The sequence below is a fragment of the Mustela nivalis genome (genome assembly GCF_964662115.1).
Source record: "Mustela nivalis genome assembly, chromosome: 1".
In the NCBI taxonomy this organism is placed as follows: domain Eukaryota; kingdom Metazoa; phylum Chordata; class Mammalia; order Carnivora; family Mustelidae; genus Mustela; species Mustela nivalis.
The window spans coordinates 190,509,073-190,527,230 of record NC_139020.1 but is presented as its reverse complement, the minus strand read 5'-3'; the positions used below and the strand labels follow the sequence as shown (position 1 = coordinate 190,527,230).

At 38.9% G+C, this 18,158-nt stretch overlaps 1 protein-coding gene and 1 long non-coding RNA gene across 48 annotated transcripts in view; one reads left to right on the top strand and one right to left on the bottom strand.

Annotated features, from left to right (window-relative positions):
* Positions 1-1,636, bottom strand: part of LOC309869168 — a 35,808-nt gene extending 34,172 nt beyond the window's left edge. The window contains exon 1 of the long non-coding RNA XR_014314024.1: positions 1,330-1,636. This is a non-coding gene — a long non-coding RNA (uncharacterized lncRNA). The remainder of the gene's footprint in view (positions 1-1,329) is intronic.
* Positions 1,637-1,897: 261 nt separating this feature from the next.
* The window catches only part of SLMAP (sarcolemma associated protein), a 140,714-nt gene continuing 124,453 nt past the window's right edge, over positions 1,898-18,158 (top strand). For all 47 annotated transcript variants that reach the window (XM_082738810.1, XM_082738801.1, XM_082738804.1 and 44 more), the window contains exons 1-2: positions 1,898-2,006; positions 2,211-3,510. In XM_082738810.1, the coding sequence (XP_082594936.1) occupies positions 3,313-3,510 (198 nt within the window). In that variant the 5' untranslated portion in view covers positions 1,898-2,006; positions 2,211-3,312. The remainder of the gene's footprint in view (positions 2,007-2,210; positions 3,511-18,158) is intronic.

Sequence of the window (18,158 nt, the reverse complement as noted above, 5' to 3'; positions counted from 1 at the left end):
TTTCCCAATTGGCATCCAATTAAATATTTATAGAATGAACAAATGAAAGTATGCACAAATAACTTATGAATTCATTCACAGAACTCATTAAGGATTTGTGGAGGGACCTGTGTTACTTTATTCCACATAAGCCTAAAAGTAAATGGAAACTTTTCATCTTCTTATATTAAAACTTTTCAACATATCTTTTTTTTTTTTTTCAGGAATAAAGTATCTGGAACACAGTAGTAGTTAAATACATATTTGCTGAGTTAGTGAAGAGTCCTAGGAAAGTACACAAATATACAAGGTCTTTATAATCTAACGCATATTCTTCGGTCCACACTCACTCTGTGCCAGTTCTACTTTATCCTGTAGTAATGAGTAACAGTATGTAATTTTCATTCATGCATCAAATAATTTATTGTCACTATTATGTGCCAGGCACATTGGTCCACTGTTTGAAATAGTTTGGTCCTTTTTTGCTATTCTTTCTTCCTGGAAATTTAAGAAGTCATTCAGCAAATACCTCATTTGTTGTGGTTTTCCTACTTTCATTCCTTCAGTTCAGTTAGTTACCTCCTGCAGAAGGCCGTCCCTGTCATCTTCAGTACTCAGTGCTTGCTTCCATCTTAGCCCTCTGTCTATGTTTGTTACCACATCCCACAATATCGAGGTATTGCTTTCAGAGGGCAGGGATGGAGGGTTTTTTGGTTTGTTTTTGTTTAACTATTGAATTGCCTACCCCCCCCCCAGATTATTTATTTATTTATTTGACAGATCACAAGTAGGCAGAGAGGTGGGGGCGGGGGATGAGGGGGAAGCAGGCTCCCTGCTGAGCAGAGCGCATGATGTGGGGCTGGATCCCAAGACCCTGAGACCATGACCTGAGCCCAAGGCTTAACCCATTGAGCTACCTAGGCACCCAGGGATGGAGGTTTTGTTCACGTATGTGTCCCCAGGGTCCAGCACAGAATTTAGGACAGGTAGGATAGGGTGAAAACCCTATATGTAAGTACTGAAATGAATTCCCACAATAAAAGTGAGTTATGTATTATCTCCAAGTTATAGATGAGAAAAGGAGACTTGAAAGGATTTAGAAAATTAGAAAAGCCCAAGGTCACGCAGTAGTAGAGCCTGTTCTGAAAGGAATTTGAAGAATGAAACCATCATTGGTTCTAAATGAATAAAACTCCTTCCCACTATGTTTCTTGAAAATTTCGTTTAGATTTTGTATTCTTTCCTTCTATAGACCAATGACTCCTGGGGACAATACGCCCATTTTTTTAATACTGAAAATTGTTTGCCCTCTCTCTGGAAGCAACTTGATTTTAAACTTTCTGAACTCACATTCTTTCCGGGGTAGAATCTGCACTGGAGTCCTGGGGAGGATGTGATAGGTCCCTTGGGAAGGGTCATTCGAAATGGAATGCAGGGACTGAGGGTTTTACCCTGGGCAGGATTCACGGAAGACTTTAGCACGGGGAGGATAGGTCTCAATTTTGATGCACAAATCCCAAGACTTGTGGGAATCTGGTTGGTCACACCTAAGGCGGCAGTTAGGGGACTGTGCTGCCCACAGCTAAGATGACTGCAAATGAACCTCTCCTTCGGATGGGTCTGTTCTCTTCGTTCATTGGTATTTTCAGTGAGAAGTAAAGTAAATAAAATTTAGTAAAAGTTGGTGTCTTCTTACCAAGACCGTAACGTAGGAAGTTGGCACGTTTTGTTTGGAAAACCTTCAACAGGTCAAATTTTCTCTTGCCCTTAACCAAAATGGTCGTAAAGGTTGTCCCACGGTTTGAAGCTTCAAGCCCTTAACTAACATGGCGTCTGGAACTCCTTAAAAATTAGCTTGCCCTCTTTTTTGCCCTTGACCATCATGGCCTCCACGGCGTCGAACACGTGACGACCCCGGACTACGGCGCGGGAGAGGGGGTAGGAGGGCCCTTGAAGGGTGCGCGTTCCCGTGGCGGTGCACCGGGTAGGTTTCAGTCAGAGTCACTATGGCGGCCGGCGCTGGCAAGGTAAGCCGAGGCGGCGGCAGCAACGAGGGAGGCTGAACCGGTTGTGGCGTCCGGGTTCTAAATCCCCGCAGCTCGTCCGCGGAGAGGTCGGCCGAGGTCGTGGCCAGTCGCGGGGACTAGCGGGGGGCGGGTTGAAGGGGTGCGGGCTGAGGCGGGCGGGCACCGGCGCCTGACGGCCGTTTGTTTTGATGTTTTCCCCACCAGGTCGGAAAGTTTCCTGCCTTGTCGGGCACAGCCTGAGCGTGTCCCACCAGCCGCGAGTGGTGGAGGCTGCGGCGGACCCAGCCCGGGGCCTCCAGGCCTCTCCCCTAATCTCCGGGCCAGCCTCCCTCCCCCACCTCCTCGTCCGCTGGGAGCTGCGGCTGTCGTCCCTGAGATGCGACCCTCGCGGGGGCGACCCTGAAAGAAGGCGGCCGGTGTGCTGAGCAGCAGCCAGGAGCTGAGGCGTTCAGGGACCAACTTCCTGCGGGCCGAGACCCCTGAGCCTCCGCGGGGTTGCGCCTCGCTCTGTCCGCACCGGCCTGCCGAGCCGGATCTCCGCCCTGGGCGCGGGGACGCCCGCCAGGTGCCCGGGAGTCCCGCCTCGGCCGCTGCCCGCGCCTCTGCCTGTCCCCCTACTCCTCGCGCCAAGGACCCCAGCCACCGCCGTCTCGGCTCGTGCCAGGGACCCCGTGCCACCTCCCGGGCGGCCTCCGCGCAGCAAGAGCAATGCAGACTGTCCCGCTGGCGGTCTAGACCCCCACGACTCTGCCCTTCCACTCCCGAGGCCCTCAAAGACGGGCGGTGGGTGCCCAGAGGTGCTCGGCGACACCTTCCTTCGGCCCGAAAGGACCTTCCTGGCCGCACCGAACCGACCCTTCCTTCATGCTGCAGTGCTGCAACATTTCCGCCACCGAGGGGGGAAAGCGGCCGCGATCCCAAACAAAACACAAGAATTGGTGTGTGACTCATCTGCTTGGATACCTCCAGCCCCCAAACTGTCTTCCAGGAGTTTTCTTAGCCGAAGCTGTCCGATGTTTGAGGCTTTTCTTCCCAGGGAAGAAGATGGACTGAAAGCTGCCAGTTGGGGACTTTTTGCGATCAGGGCGCTGCTGGGTTTTAAAGGAGGTGATGGGGATTGCGCTGGCTTGTCTTCCCACTCAAGTGAAGAGTTGTTGATGTTCACTGGTTATGCTTGGACAATGCGCAGTTTGTTTTAATTTAAAATTTTGGGGGGGATAGGGGCATAGGCTTGTGAAGGGCAGTCCGGATCCGGTGGAACTCCTCTTTGTCCTTTGGTAGGAGAGACACCCCCAGTCTGTCCTCGATGCCGTCAGCCTTGGCCATCTTCACTTGCCGCCCGAACTCGCACCCATTTCAGGAGCGCCATGTCTACCTGGACGAACCCATTAAAATCGGCCGCTCCGTGGCCCGCTGTCGACCAGCGCAGAATAATGCTACCTTTGATTGCAAAGTGCTGTCAAGGAATCATGCTCTCGTCTGGTTTGATCACAAGACGGGCAAGGTAATGTCACCACATTATCTAACAATCTTTACTTTTCATTTCCCTTTGCCCTTTTTGCATAATGTATGCAGGATCCCAGCTTTTGCACCCAGAGGAGACTTTGAGCAAGGCCATGGAACCAACTTTTTGGGTATTTGGTTTTACTGGAAGTTTAGTTGAGGTGGTTGAATGGAAAACAGAGAAGGTATTGTAATTAAATGCCTCGGGAGGGCGATGGCATCTTGATAATGTGGTCATTCCCAGTGAAATCCCAAACTCTCATTCATTTCAGAAAACTAGATAGTGAAACTTGGCTTTTTGCTTCAATCTTTTTAGAAAGGTGAATTTGCCGTTCAGTGTTTGAATAAGCAAGCGGCAGTTCCCAAAGCAATGCGGGGAATCTGTGGCCAGTATTACACTGGGGCTCAGGTGTCTCAGGGGTGAAATGGAGTTAGCACAGCTTTTAGCTGAGTTCAGATCATGGTCTTTCTAGTAAGGACGGTTGTTTGTGTAAATTAACATTTTTGAAATATTTGATAAGGAGTAATTTGCAATTTTCAAAGCCAGTTTCATTAATCATGAACAACTGTAGCTTTACATTTTGAGAGTTTTGTTTGCAAGTTGGGTGAACATACATGTATTGCTTTTGAAAATCATTTTTGGTGTTCCTTGCAAGAACTTACTAAAAATACTTAATGCATACTTGTAAAGGTGATATTTAAAAATCAGTGTTATGAAATTAATTTACTTTCTGAAATTATATCCAGTTCTATCAAATATTGCATTACCTCTATAGATGTGATAGGATGAATTTAATGCTCTTTAAGTGTGATCCTTTTTGCATTTTTATGTTGGCACCCTAATTTACTATACTTGTGGGTGCTTATATTTTAAGAATACAAGAAAAAGTCAAATAAGACCCTTTCAATTTTTAATACTTAATCTGTGTGAAGAATATACTGAAGAACTCATTTTTGTGCTTTTGAGATACTGAATCGGTTCCGACTTAGATTAAGTTATGTAAGACTAATAGAAATACCTTGGGCTTCACCTCCTGACTTTTTGCTTCCTCTTCCCGAGTTAAATGATGAAATCTTTTTTAAAAGAAGAATTTAAGTTTCCAATGGTAGTATTTTGAAATGAAAGAAACTTGAGCTTCAAAAAAAAAGAGAAAGCAATACTCTGTTGCTACAGAATTAAGGAATTATTATATAAATCATTTTTCAAAGAAAGGAGGAAGAGATTGTGCTTGCATAATACCTATGTCTTACTCTGTGTGTAGGATGTGAACTGAAAAAGATGTTAATTTTTCTGTATAACACCAGATGTTCATTTACCTATGGAACGGACCCTTTTTCTTTCTCTGTAGAAACTGAAGTTTGGGTGTCTGAAAGACTTCATAGATTACCCATAATCATTTAAAGTGAATATTCATGGAACTCATCTTTCCAGCTATCAAAATCAAACATCAGTTAACTGCCAGTGCCTTAATTCAACCAGCTTTGACCTTTTTGTCTAAGCTAAGGTCCAACTTAATCAAATAACAGGTTTGCTTAAAGTACATAATAATCCACAAAGGCACCTGCTTTACTTTGGTACGCTACTCAAAAGAGACTCAGTTTTTTTTAGTTATTTAAAAAATAGTGATTACATGAGCAGTGCTTTTCATGGCTATACTAAAACCCCCACAGTAGATTATTTTGAGATGGCTAAGTCTAGATCCATAGTGAGTATTGTGTAAATTGAGCAGACATGTTAAAATTGAGTGGAATTTGTAATTAGAAAAACTTATCTTTAAAAGAGACACAGCTTATTTCCACCATTTTCACTTTTTTCCTGCTTTAGCTAAGAACAGGGTATGAGGCCATTACTTTAGATATAGATATAATTATTGATTACTGCACAGCCTAATTTAGTTAAAACAAATAACCTGTCAGATTTTGCCATGTGATCAAATTATTTTAGGAATAAAATTGTTTAAAAACTTAGGTTTGAACAGACAGGGTTTTATTGAGCACCTATTATGTGCCAGATACCCTGAGGTACACAATTCCAAAGAAAACCCACAGTTTGACCAAATATCACTTACTGTTTCTATGTGTGAAATTTCCAGTTTGAGGATTTCTGCTATAATTATCTCATAACAATTAAGTCACTGAGCCTAATATATATTCCCAGCAAATTCCTTTATACAATACCATAATCCCCTCCTTCTATAAGCATCACCTCAGGCAGGTTTTTATTTTTCAAACATCTCATCTCTAAGCCTTAGTTTTCTCTTCTGGGAATAATAGTGCCACCTACTATTGTTTTGTGGATTGATATGATCATTACTTAGCACCCTGTTTGTGGCCCTTATTAAGGGCCTAGTCCTTAGTGCGGAGGGTGTTTGAGGTGGGGGGGAAATCAAACCATCTAGGCAGCTCTTTGCAATTTCTGTATGCTATGGAATCCTAGGAAGGTAATGAGAATTGTTTTTTTTTTTTTTTTTTCATGTGATGGCATATGTAGAAGTAATCTTTTAAATTGAACATACAAAACTGAGAACTTTGTTCAAATTGGCACTTTCTCTGGGAGGTGGATAATTAGAGTGATATATAACCTTTGGTTGACTTTTACCTTGTGATTTTTTTCATTCTGCACTGGCCATTATAGGTGACCCATTAAAAGCTGGAAGAGGTAATAAACACTTGAAACTTTCTGATTATCCAAGTAATACATATTCATTGTAGAAAATCTGCAAAACATAGGCACATGGAGTCTAGGTGACACTTTTTTAATGCTAAGTTTGTGGAATGCCTTATGGGTACTAAAAACCTGCAGGTTGGAGGGTGACAGGTTTGCCATAAAGTGGAATTTAATAAACTTTCCCAAATCATCTACTCAGGATTTTAGCAGTCTGTTACTGCTCCGCTTGGGTGCTGACCCTGTGTATCATCCTTCACTTCTCTTGGAAGTCAAGCTCTTCAAATTAGATGGCATATAATAGAATGGTTATTAATCCTTCTTTTGACCAAGTTACCACTGAACAAGCAAATCTACCCATATGGTAGTTTCATAGAAGGGGTAGTGAGTGGACTGCCTCCTTCTGATTTGGATGGTCCCACTTGATTTGAGTCTCTGTGGACAGGTGATAGATAGTCTAATGGTTGATACAGTAGTCTATTTGCACTCTTACTGTAGTTTACTTAGTAATAAGTGATAGTAGTATTCTACTTCCAGTTTCACTTTTTCTTACTTCAATTCAATGCATATTTTTGAGCACCTGTTCTATCATGATCTGTTTTAGTGGAGGGCACAGTGGTGAGAGGGAAGAAAACAAGAACTGGTTAGAAATTGTTATTCTTTGTAGAAGCTTATATTTTGGATACAGAGGGTGACTGTACACCTTAGTAACAGTTGATTGAGAAGGGTGCCTGTCTGTTAAGTGTCTGCCTTCTGTGATACTAGGGTCCTGAGGTTAGAGCCCTGTTGCGGGCTCCCTGCTCAGTGGGGAGTCTGCTTCTCTCTCTCCACCTGCTTCTCCCCCAGCTCATGCTCTCTCTCACTCTCTTAAAAAAAAAAAAAAAAAAAAAAAAATATATATATATATATATATATATATATTTATAAAAACAAGTGATTAAGATAAGATAGTATTAAGTAAGTTTAAACGGCAAGGGTGATGGTGTTTGAATTAGACTTTACAACAGGGGTGGATAGGTACATCTTAAGAAAAGCTGTCATTTTGGCATGGTTTTTGTGTGTTTTGGGTGGATGAAAGTAGAATAAAACAGACAAAAGCAGGTAATTTTGAATGAGTTTCACATCTAGTCACTGATGAAATTGATTTTGTTGGATTGGAAAAGTTTTTTGGAGAGTAGCTATGTGTGAACATCCATTCTGTGTGACATTTTTATGTTTGTTTCTCTTTTATAAGTAGTTGTCAGATCATGGAAGAGAGGGTGTCTGCCTTATTTGTCTGTTTCTGAGTAGCTAAAGCTGAGGAGATAGTGTGGAGTGCCTTGATTAACAAACTAAGGGCATCGACCCATGTACTGTGGAAGGCCAGGGAAAGTTCTCTGCAGGGCACTGACATAACAGAACCACCAATTAAAAGTGATATGACAACAATATGTAGGGAGGCCTGGAGCAAGGACAAATGGGAACAGCTTAATTAATACTTGTATGCTAACTATGTACCATACTCAGTTCTAAATGCTTTACATGTTAATTAATCCTTAAATAACTATTTAAGATAACTGCTTATTTTGCCCACATTAACCCATAAGGAAATTAAGGCACAGAAAGATTAGATTAACTTGCCCAAGTTCACATAGCTAATAAATGGTAGAGTTGGGATTTGAATGTCGGTATTCTGACTTTTGACTCTAGAGTCTAGAACCGAAGCTCTTAACTACTCTGCTATAGCAAGGCTTTGTAACAGTTTAGATCTGATATGGTTTTGTCAGACCATTGACCATATTCACAGTAGAAATAAAAATGATTAAATGCTAGAAGGTAAAAATTACAAGTATATTAACTTGCTAATTAGGACTTCAGCAAAAAGAGAGGTTCTGTAAGTACTGGAGATTTTAGAGATGATTCATGGATAGGATACAATTTAAGCTAGATCTTAGGACTTTTAAAATAAGGCAGATGTAAATAGAGTTAGTCAGGGGAAGGAGTTTTGGTGGGAAGAGTTCCTGAACTAAAGGCATCAAAGCAGGAATGATATGTCACATTGCAAGGAAGTCATTGCAAAGGAAGAATCTTCAGAATTTGTCAGTCAAGATAGTTTCTTTTTTCTTCTTCTCCATATCTAAACAAGACAACAAAGATCCTGGCCTCAGCTTTTGGGAGAATAGCAGATCATTGATTTTATTTATTTGTGTATTGTTTTACCAATTTTTTGTTGTTGTTGATAGAAGTAAAAATGTCATTAAGAGGTGTTGGTTTTTGTGACAAAGTAATATAATTGAAAAATGTTATGTTTGAGGCACATTGATATAAACATGTTCAGAAAGCCAGATTGTATATCCAAAGCACAGATTTATTTCATATTTTTCACAATAGTGGAAGATTAATGAAATATTTTACCTATTCAAGTTAAAAAATGTAGGTGGTGTATATACTTAAAACCTTTTTTTTCCCGCTTAGATATTTGACTTTTCTCCTTAGGTTGAATTTACTCTTTGCCTTCTTAGGCTTCTATTTGGTTTTCTCAAGTGGTATTTATGTTAGAGCTTAATATCTATTCTCTGCAGTAAATAGGAAGGAGAGTGTCTGTCATTTAGACTTTTAAGTGAAAAGACTGTGAGATTGGTTCTTTATGTATGTCACTTACTTGAATCAAGAAAAATGATGGCATTTGTTAGCTATGGAAATATTCTAAGGAGTCTTCTGTGAAAAATTCTCTCGTTGCCACTATGAGTAAATGAACAGTTTACCTGTTTGCCCAGAAATCTTGGTTATTTCCCCATTAATTTTTAACACGATGTACAAACCCCTTCAAAATCTGTCTCTTATTTCCCTTTTTTCCAGCTCCATCTTCTATTACTCTTTTTTTTTTTCCTTTGCCCCAAACTATGCAGTAACTGTGTGACAGTGCTCTCTGTTCCTAGAACAAGTGCCTTTTTTGCTGTTTTGTCTTCCACAATGACCTTTCCCCTTCATCCCTTGAGGCCCAGTTTCAATGTGAAGCCTTCCTTAACTCCCACTAACTAAAGAATTAATAGCTTCTTCCTTTATACTCCCATAGAACTTTGTATATAATTTCATTATGGGACACAGACAACAAAATAACTATAATGCAAATGTGCTTGCCCTGCCAGATGTGAGCTCTTGAGAACAAAAGGATAGGCACTACATAAATGTTTGAATGAGTGAAATGTGAACAATAGAGCTGTCTGTACTTCTACAACCCTGATTAGGGTCAAAGGGCAGAAGGTCATTTGAGTTAGTCCTTAATTTGAGATCATGGACTCAATTACCAATAGGTAGTCTTTGTAAAAATCATTACTTACTGAGAATTTGCAGTGTGCATGACAGTTTGCTAAGCATTTTGGGACCGTAGAAAATCTTGTGTTTGGTGACATTAATTTTGAGCCATTACATATATATATATCCATTCTCATGCAAAATAATACTTTTAAGGGTTTTACAGTCAGAGTACTTTCTTATTTCACTTGATCTGTATAACACTCTTAGGAGGTACATAAAGCAGCTAAAGGCTGGATGCCTTTTATCCAAAAGGAGTTGGATGTTTAGAGGTTATTTGTACAGGGTCATCTATTAGTAACAGTGGGAGTTGGGACCAAAATCTAGATTTTTTCCCCCTTGAAATGAAAGCCACTGTTAGACTTTTATTCTAAACTATCTTAGTATGGACTGAACAGTTACTGTAATGAAAATCTGTCTTTTGCTCTCTTGAAAGATAATCTAAGCTATTATTTTCTGGGTGCATAACTAAAATGCTTATCATATGACAGACTTCCAAATTCTGTAAGAACCTGAGTTAATTATTTCTCTGAGTCAACTAGCATTTTTAAAAACATACTTCTAATACTTCCAGCAATAAATATATTTTTCCTTAGGCTTGCGTTCAGGCAACTGATTCAGATTTGGGTGTTTATGCAAATGAATGAAACAGCCTTGGAAAAACTAGCCTCCCATGTAAATTTTTTATCCTTCAAAGAGAATACCTGTGAGGCGCCTCGGTGGCTCCTTTGGTTAAGCCTCAGGCTCTTGGTTTCCGCTCAGGTCATGATCTCCAGGTGGTGAGATTGAGCCTCGAGTCCTGCATTGGATTCTAAGCTTGATGTGGAGTCCTCGTGTCCCTCTCCTCTGCTCCTCATCCTATGTGCTCCCTCTCTCTTTCTCTCTCAAATGGATGCATAAATAAAATCTGTTTTAAAAAAATAAAGAGAATAGCAGATAGGTGTAATTTGAAAAGTTTAAAAAGTTTTTGTAGGCACTTGAAAACGTGGATGTTTTTGGTGATTAATACTGTATCCTTTGTCAAATACAGTTTGGGTTAGATTTGAATTTAAAGATGTAAGAAATGTTTCCTTATTTATTTGTGTTAAGGATATGTCAGTACTTACAGGTTTATAGTTTTATCTGCATTTATAACTACTGACTTGTTCTAGATGTGAGCCAAGCAGAAATGAATTTCCAATATGGACCTTTAAGCTGTTATTTTTTATTTACACAAATAGTAGGAATACATTCTCAAAAATTCAAGCAATAAGGAATTATATAGAGAATATGTATGTTCTCCTGAACATAGTTACCTCTCTTTCTCTTCCCCTATTCCAGAAGTAACTGTTGTTATTAATTTGGTAAGTAATTTTCAAAAATTTTTCTGTTTCCTTACTTGGGTGTATAGATCAAGAAACATAGTGTTTTGTTGTTACTTTTTTTGGTAAGTGATTGGATCATAATTTAAAATGAACTTTTTAGCTGATGATACCAAGTGAATTGTGGTAAGCTTCTCTGAAATATGTCAATATTTGAGTTCTGACCAGTATTCAGACTGCTCTAAAATTATCTCATTTAATCATCATTTGAAGTAGATAGTTATTGTCCTGTTTACAGGTAAGAAGACTGAGTTCAGAGAGGTGAAGGAATTTCAGCATAACAAAGATGGTGGTGGAGTCAGGATTCAAATTCCAGTCATCTAATTGCAGAATGCACACTTTTGACCACTCTTTTTTTGCTACCTAAGCATTCTTAGTCATTATTAATCTAATCACTAACCTGTTACTGAAAAGTGTATCAGAAGAAAAAATGCATTGAAATAGAAACCTTGTGGGGCGCCTGGGTGGCTCAGTGGATTAAGCCTCTGCCTTCGGAGGCTCAGGTCATGATCGCAGGGTTCTGGGATCGAGCCCGGCATCAGGCTCTCTGCTCAGCAGGGAGCCTGCTTCCTCCCTCTCTCTGCCTGTCTCTCTGCCTACTTGTGATCTCTGTCTGTCAAATAAAGGAATAAAATCTTAAAAAAAAAAAAAAGAAAAAAAATAGAAAAAATTTATTTATTATCTATTAACTCTAAGATATTTTAGAGTTTTAATTGAAGATTAGTTCCTGAAACTGTATTTATTAGTCACTTAACATTTTACAAGTAGAATAAAAACAGCTCTTTACATGAAAAGATATCGGAGGATCACTATTCAGATACTATAAAATATGAAAAAAGGGTTTTTCTTTCATCTGATAATTTCTGAGTTTAGTATGTTTGGAGGTTCTGTTTTAAATAGAATGTATATATATGTATGTATGACCCCCCCCATATGTAAATCTAATGTAGAAAAAAAATGACCATTTTGTTTTTTCAATTGTTTATTGAAATACTAACTGAATTTAATGCTATTAGATACTAGTTATAAAGTTCCTTACATTTCAAAAATCCAGGGATAGAAAATAAGATCATGCTTATATGTTACCAGTATAGCTATGGCAGTTATGCTTGTAGAAAGACAGAATTTGTAGTTCTGAATTGTTTCAGTTTGCTTGGTGAAAAGGAATGTTACAGAGTTATTATATAACCTAGCAATTCTAGATATATACCCAAGAGAAATGAAAGCATATGTCCATACAAAAACCTAGATGTTTTAATGTTCATGGTAGCATTATTTATAATAATAAAAAAAAAAAGTGGAAAGAACCCAAATTTACCATCAACTAATGAATGAATAAATTGTGGTTTACCTTATAATGGAATATTTTTCAGCAATAAAAAGGAATTAAGTACTTATATATACTACAGCATGGATGAACCTTGGCAGCACTATGCTAAGTGAAAGAAGCCACATGTTGTATAATTCTGTTTGTATGAAATGTGTAGGATAAGCAAATCCATAGAGAATAAGTAGATTAGTGGTTTCCAGGGTTTGGGAGTAACAGGGAGTGTGATGGTTAATTTTATATGACAATTTGGCTAGGCTATAGTAGCCAGTTTTTGGTCAAATGCCAGTTTAGATGTTGCTTTGAAGGAATTTTTAAATGCGATTAACATTGGAGTGCTTGAGTGCCTCAGTGAGTTAAGCAGCTGCCTTCATCTCAGGTCATGATCTCAGGATCCTTGGATCAAGCCCCTGGGCTGGCTCCCTGCTTAGTGGGGAGTCTGCTTCTCCCTCTCCCTCTGCACACCCCCCACACCCCCGCTTGTGCTCTATCTCTACCTCTCTCTCTCTTACAATAAATAAATAAAATAAAGTAAAACGTGATTAACATTTAAATCAGTAGACATTGAAAAGGCAGATTACCCTTCAGAATGTGGGTGGGCCTCATTCTGTTAGTTGAAGCCCTTAAGAGGAAAAACTGAGGTTCCGCTGAAGGAATTCTATCGTTATAGAACCATCATACTCAAGACTGCAAGAGTACCTCTAAACTGTGTCTCTAACCTGCTGTTCTGCCCTGCAGATTTCAGACCTGACAGTCTACACAGTCATGTGAACCAATTCCTTAAAATAAATCTCTCTTTGTATATATACACATATCCTATTGGTCCTGCTTCTCTGAAGAACCTTGACTAATATAAGGAGTGACTGGTAAATAGGTATGGTTTCTTTTTGAGGTGATGAAAATGTTATAAAATTGATTGTGATGGTTGCACCAGTCTGAAATGTACACTTTAAATCAGTGAATTGTATGGCATGTCAATTATATCTTAAAAAAGCTTTTCTAAAAAAAAGAATGTTAGATGGAGTAATAGCTTAGTGAAAGCAGATTAGGGTGTAGGAAGTAGAAGAGTGCAGAACAACTGTTCAAATGTGGGTGAGATTAGCAGAGCCACTTTTGAAGTACCATGTATCTTAATATTTGTCACTACTTGCTTAGTGTATCTTATTTGTTAGATGTTTGTTCTAAAAACTAGTAGATGGAGAGTGTGTTCCTAATATTGAAATGTTTGTTAACAGGCACAATTTTGATACTACTGAGAAGCTGTAGTGCCAAGGACTTAATGTGGGAGTTGGGAAATTATGGAAAGATACATTTGAAAAGCCCCAATCTAAACCCGGGGAGTTTAAGATAATAATTTTATTTAGGAGTGAATCTTTTATTTTTTAATTGGAGTATAGTTGACACACAGTGTTACATTAGTTTCCGGTGTACAACATAGTAATTGTACCGCTTTATGCATCATGTTATACTCACCACAAGTGTAGCTACCATCTGTCACCATGCAGTACTATTATAGTACTGTTGACTATGTTCCCTTTGCTATGTCTTTTAGCCACATGACTTCTTGATTCCGTAACTGGAAGGCTGTATGTATCTACCACTCCTCTTCAACATTTTGTCCGTCCCTCCACATTCCTCCTCTCTGGCAGCATCAGTTTATTCTCTGTATTTATGGGTCTGTTTCTGCTTTTTGTATGTTTATTCATTTGTTTTTTAGATTCCACAAGTAAGTGGAATCATAGAGTATTTGTCTTTCTCTATCTGGCTTATTTCACTTAGCATAATACCCTCTAGACCTATCCATGTTGTCACAGATGGCAAAAACTCATTCTTTTTTTTAATGGCTGAGTAATATCCCTGTGTGATGTGCATATGTATATACACACATGCACACACACACGCATATATGCACTACATCTTTTTTATCCATTCATCTGTCAGTGGACACTTGGGTTGCTTCTGTATCTTGGCTATAAATATAAATAATGGTGTAATAAACATGGGGGGTGTCACCAGTGACTCTTTTGGGTATGTAGGCACATAGAGGGTAGTAAAATATTATTAGAACGAATCATGTTGTGTTGATTAGAAAAATGTGTTCACTTAAAAGTTGAACTTAAGGCTGATAGTGGGCGGAGTAGACTTAACCAGACTGCGGATCTACAGCAGGGAGAGAGAGAGAGAGAGAGAGAGAGCAAAAGAGCACATAAGCAGGAGGAGCAGCAGGCAGAGGGAGAGAGGGAGAAGCAAGCTCTCAGTTGAGCAAGGAGCCTGATGAGGTACTCGATCCCAGGAGACATGAGCCCCCAGGTGTCCCAAGAGAGTTGAATGTTAAGGAGCCTTACTACTGGATTGACCAGATAGTTTAAATGAAATGATAGAGGTGAACCTGAGGTTCTATTTCAGGAAGGCTGTGGAGGTACAAAGGTTGGTGGGGCAATAGGACAAAAAAATTGAAGCATAAACCTGGGGGCTAAGAATCTTGGATTTGTAACTTTGGAAAAAGCCATACTTTTCCTTAATCCATCCATATAATCCTAATAACTAAACTGATATGTTTTACAGTGGATTATAAAATGCTCATGTGCTTTAATATGCTGACTTCATAATAGGGTGATTAGAAAGTAGTGAAAATTGGATTCATGGATGTAGTGAGTAGGCAAGATTTAAAGGTTCCAAGGTATGGGTTTTATTTTCCAGATTGTTTCTCTCTTAGCACATGAGAAGATTGTGCTGTGGCATCATTTTAAGGCATATTTCTTTTGTCAGTCACTTTAAATTCTGGAATAAATTCATTTAAATACCATTTCTGATATTGCCAGAAGTATAGATTTAATATTTTGAATGAACAGTGAAGGAAGTTAAAAAGAAAAAATAAGGCGTATGAATATCTAAGTCAGAGGCAGGTGTTAAATCATAGACCCTATATCAGAATTTCAGTAGAAATGTGTTTTAAAGCATAAAACTTATGTGGAGCTACTAGTTTTAAAGAGTTAATTAATTAATTAATTAATTAATTAATTTGGGAGAGGGTGTGAGTGGGGAAAGGAGCAGAGGGAAAGGGAGATGGAAAGAATCTCAAGCAGACTCTGTGCTGAGCTTGGAGCCCAGTATGGGGCTCCATCTCACAATCCTGAGATCATGACCTGAGCCAAAACAAGAGTCAGATGTTTAACCTACTGAGCCACCCAGGCGCCCCTTGCATTTTAAATTGATACCATAGTCTGAGTTTTGGGTTCATAATTGCCAGTTGTGTGGAGGCAGTTTTCAGATAAGCATCAGACAAGTTTATTGGGACTGTACTTGGTTTTAATAATTCTTTCCTCCCACTTCCCTCACCAGTGACCTGATTTGAGAATTGTATCAAAATTTTATCCTTGTTTTAGCTGCAACTATTTTGAAAGCTGATATAAGAATAGGTAAACTGTTCATGTGTGAAAAAGTGATTAAAAAGCACTTTCAAATATTAAGTGTTTGTGTTATAGAAATTAGTAAATATTCCTTCCTACTTTTACTAATTTTTATTATTACTGCCTTATCATTGTAACAGTATGGAGGCTTAGGTATGCTAGTAAATTATAAATTTTGAGAATTGTTTTCTGAAATGAGCATTTTGTTATAGGCCTGTTTCTATATAAAGTATATGAAGCATAGAACTATATAAAGCCTAATATTTAGGAGGTAGTTAAACTAACTGACAACACAATGCTTTTCTCCAAAGGAATTACAGAAGTAGTAACTTAAGAAATTTGTCTTTTTTTTTTTTTTTTAAGCTTCTTAGAGTATGGAATCTCTTTATGACCTTGGGGTAAGGAAGGACATAAAGAATTCACAAAAAGTGCATATTGGAGTAAAAGATTAGTAAATTCAAATATGTTAAAATTACTTTTTTCATTAATGAAAAAAAACTTTTTTCATTAAGAAGAAAAACAACTAGAGGAAGATATTTGTAAAACATACGACTTGCAAAGGATTAGTGTCCAGAATATAGAAAGGATTTGTTCAAATTAATAAAAAATACAACCCAAGGGGAAAAATTGGCTAAAAGATGCAAAAAAGAATTTCACAGAAGAAGGAAGAATGGCCAGTAAACTAATACCAGATGTTCAACATAACTGGGAAACTGTAAACTTGCACTTTCAGATAGCATTTATGCTCATTTAAAAAATTGAATAGAGGCACCTGGGTGGCTCAGTCAGTAAAGTATCTGACTCTCAATTTTGGCTCAGGTCATGATCTCAGGGTTGTGAGACAGAGCCCCGAGTCAGGCTCTGTGTGCTGGGCATAGGGCCTGCTTAAGATTCTCTCTCTCCCTTTGCCCCTGCACACCCCCTCCTCACGTGGGCTGGCTTGCTCTCTCTCAATCTCTCTCTCTTAAAAAAAAAAAAAAAAAAAAAAAAAACGTTGAATAATATTGAGTGCCTGGCTGGCGCAGTCTGTAGGGCAAGAGACTCTTGATCTCACAGTCTTGAGTTGGAGCTCCACGCTGTGTGTGGAGATAACTGAAAAAAATAAACATTAAAAAGTTGGTTAATATCAAGTGTAGATGATACAGTAGAGCAATAGGAACTCACATGCTTTTTTTTTTTTTAATGAATTACAGTGATTGATTTTTGAATATTAAACCAACTTTACATTCCTGGGAAAAACTCCACTTGATTATACTGTATTTTTTTTTTAAGATTTTATTTATTTATTTGACAGAGAGATCACAAGTAGGCAGAGCAGCAGGCCAAGAGAGAGGGGGAAGCAGGCTCCCTGCTGAGCAGAGAGCCTGATGCAGGGCTCAATCCCAGGACCCTGAGACCATGACCTGAGCTGAAGGCAGAGGCTTAACCCACTAAGCCACCCAGGTGCCCCTACACAGTATTTTTTTTAATGTACTGCTAGATTTGATTTGTTTATATTTTGCCAAGGATTTTTGCACATGTGTTTTATGAAGGATTAAGTTTTAAATACTTGGTAGATTTCACTAATGAAGCCACTTAGGTCTGTTTGCATTTTATTAATTTTTGTGTGGAAAGTTTTAAACTATCAGTTCAGTTTCTTTGATAGCTACAGGACTTTTCAAGGTACTTATTTCTTCTAGAGTTAACTTTACTAGTTTGTATCTTTCAAGTAATTTGCTTGTTTCATCTAAGTTTTTGAGTTTATTGGCATAAAATTATTCATAACATTACCTTATTTTTTTAAATAGATTTTTAAAAAAGATTTTTTATTTGAGAGAGAGAGAGAGAAAACATGAGAAGGGGGAAGGGCAGAGGGAGAGGGGGAGAGGGAATCCCTAAACACACTCCCGGTTGAGCACAGAGCCTGGTGTAGGGCTTGATTCTGGGACCCTGACATATGACCTGAAGGCAGATACTTAACCAACTGAGGCATCCAGGCACCCCTATTATGTGCTTCTTTCTGCACATAATTTTGGGCTTAATTTCCTCTTCTGTTTTCTTTCTTTCTTTCTCCTTCCTTCCTTTCTTCCTTCCTTCCTTCCTTCCTTCCTTCCTTCCTTCCTTCCTTCCCTTTTTTAAAGATTTTATTTATTTGAGAGAGAGAATGAATAAGAGAAAGGAAGGGGGGGGCGGGGAGGAGATGGAGAAACAGACTCCCCTGCTGAGCAGGGCTCAATCCCAGGGCTCTTGGGATCATGACCTGAGCCAAAGGCAGACACTTAATTGACTGAGCCATCCAGACATCCTCCTCATCTGTTTTCCACTTCCTTAAATTGGAAGCTTAGATTATTGATTTAAGACCTCTCTTCTCCTCCTCCTTTTTTTTTTTTTAAGATTTTATTTATTTATTTAAGTACTCTTTGCACCAAACATGGGGCTTGAATCCACAACCTCAAGATCAGAGATCACATGTTCCATCAACTAAGCCAGCTGGGTACCCCAAGACCTCTCTTTTTTAATGAAAGCATGTAATGCTCTAATATAACCATTTTGATAAACAAGTTGACATTGTTAATATGCTAAACTGTGTATACCTAAGGACATAGAAGTTCT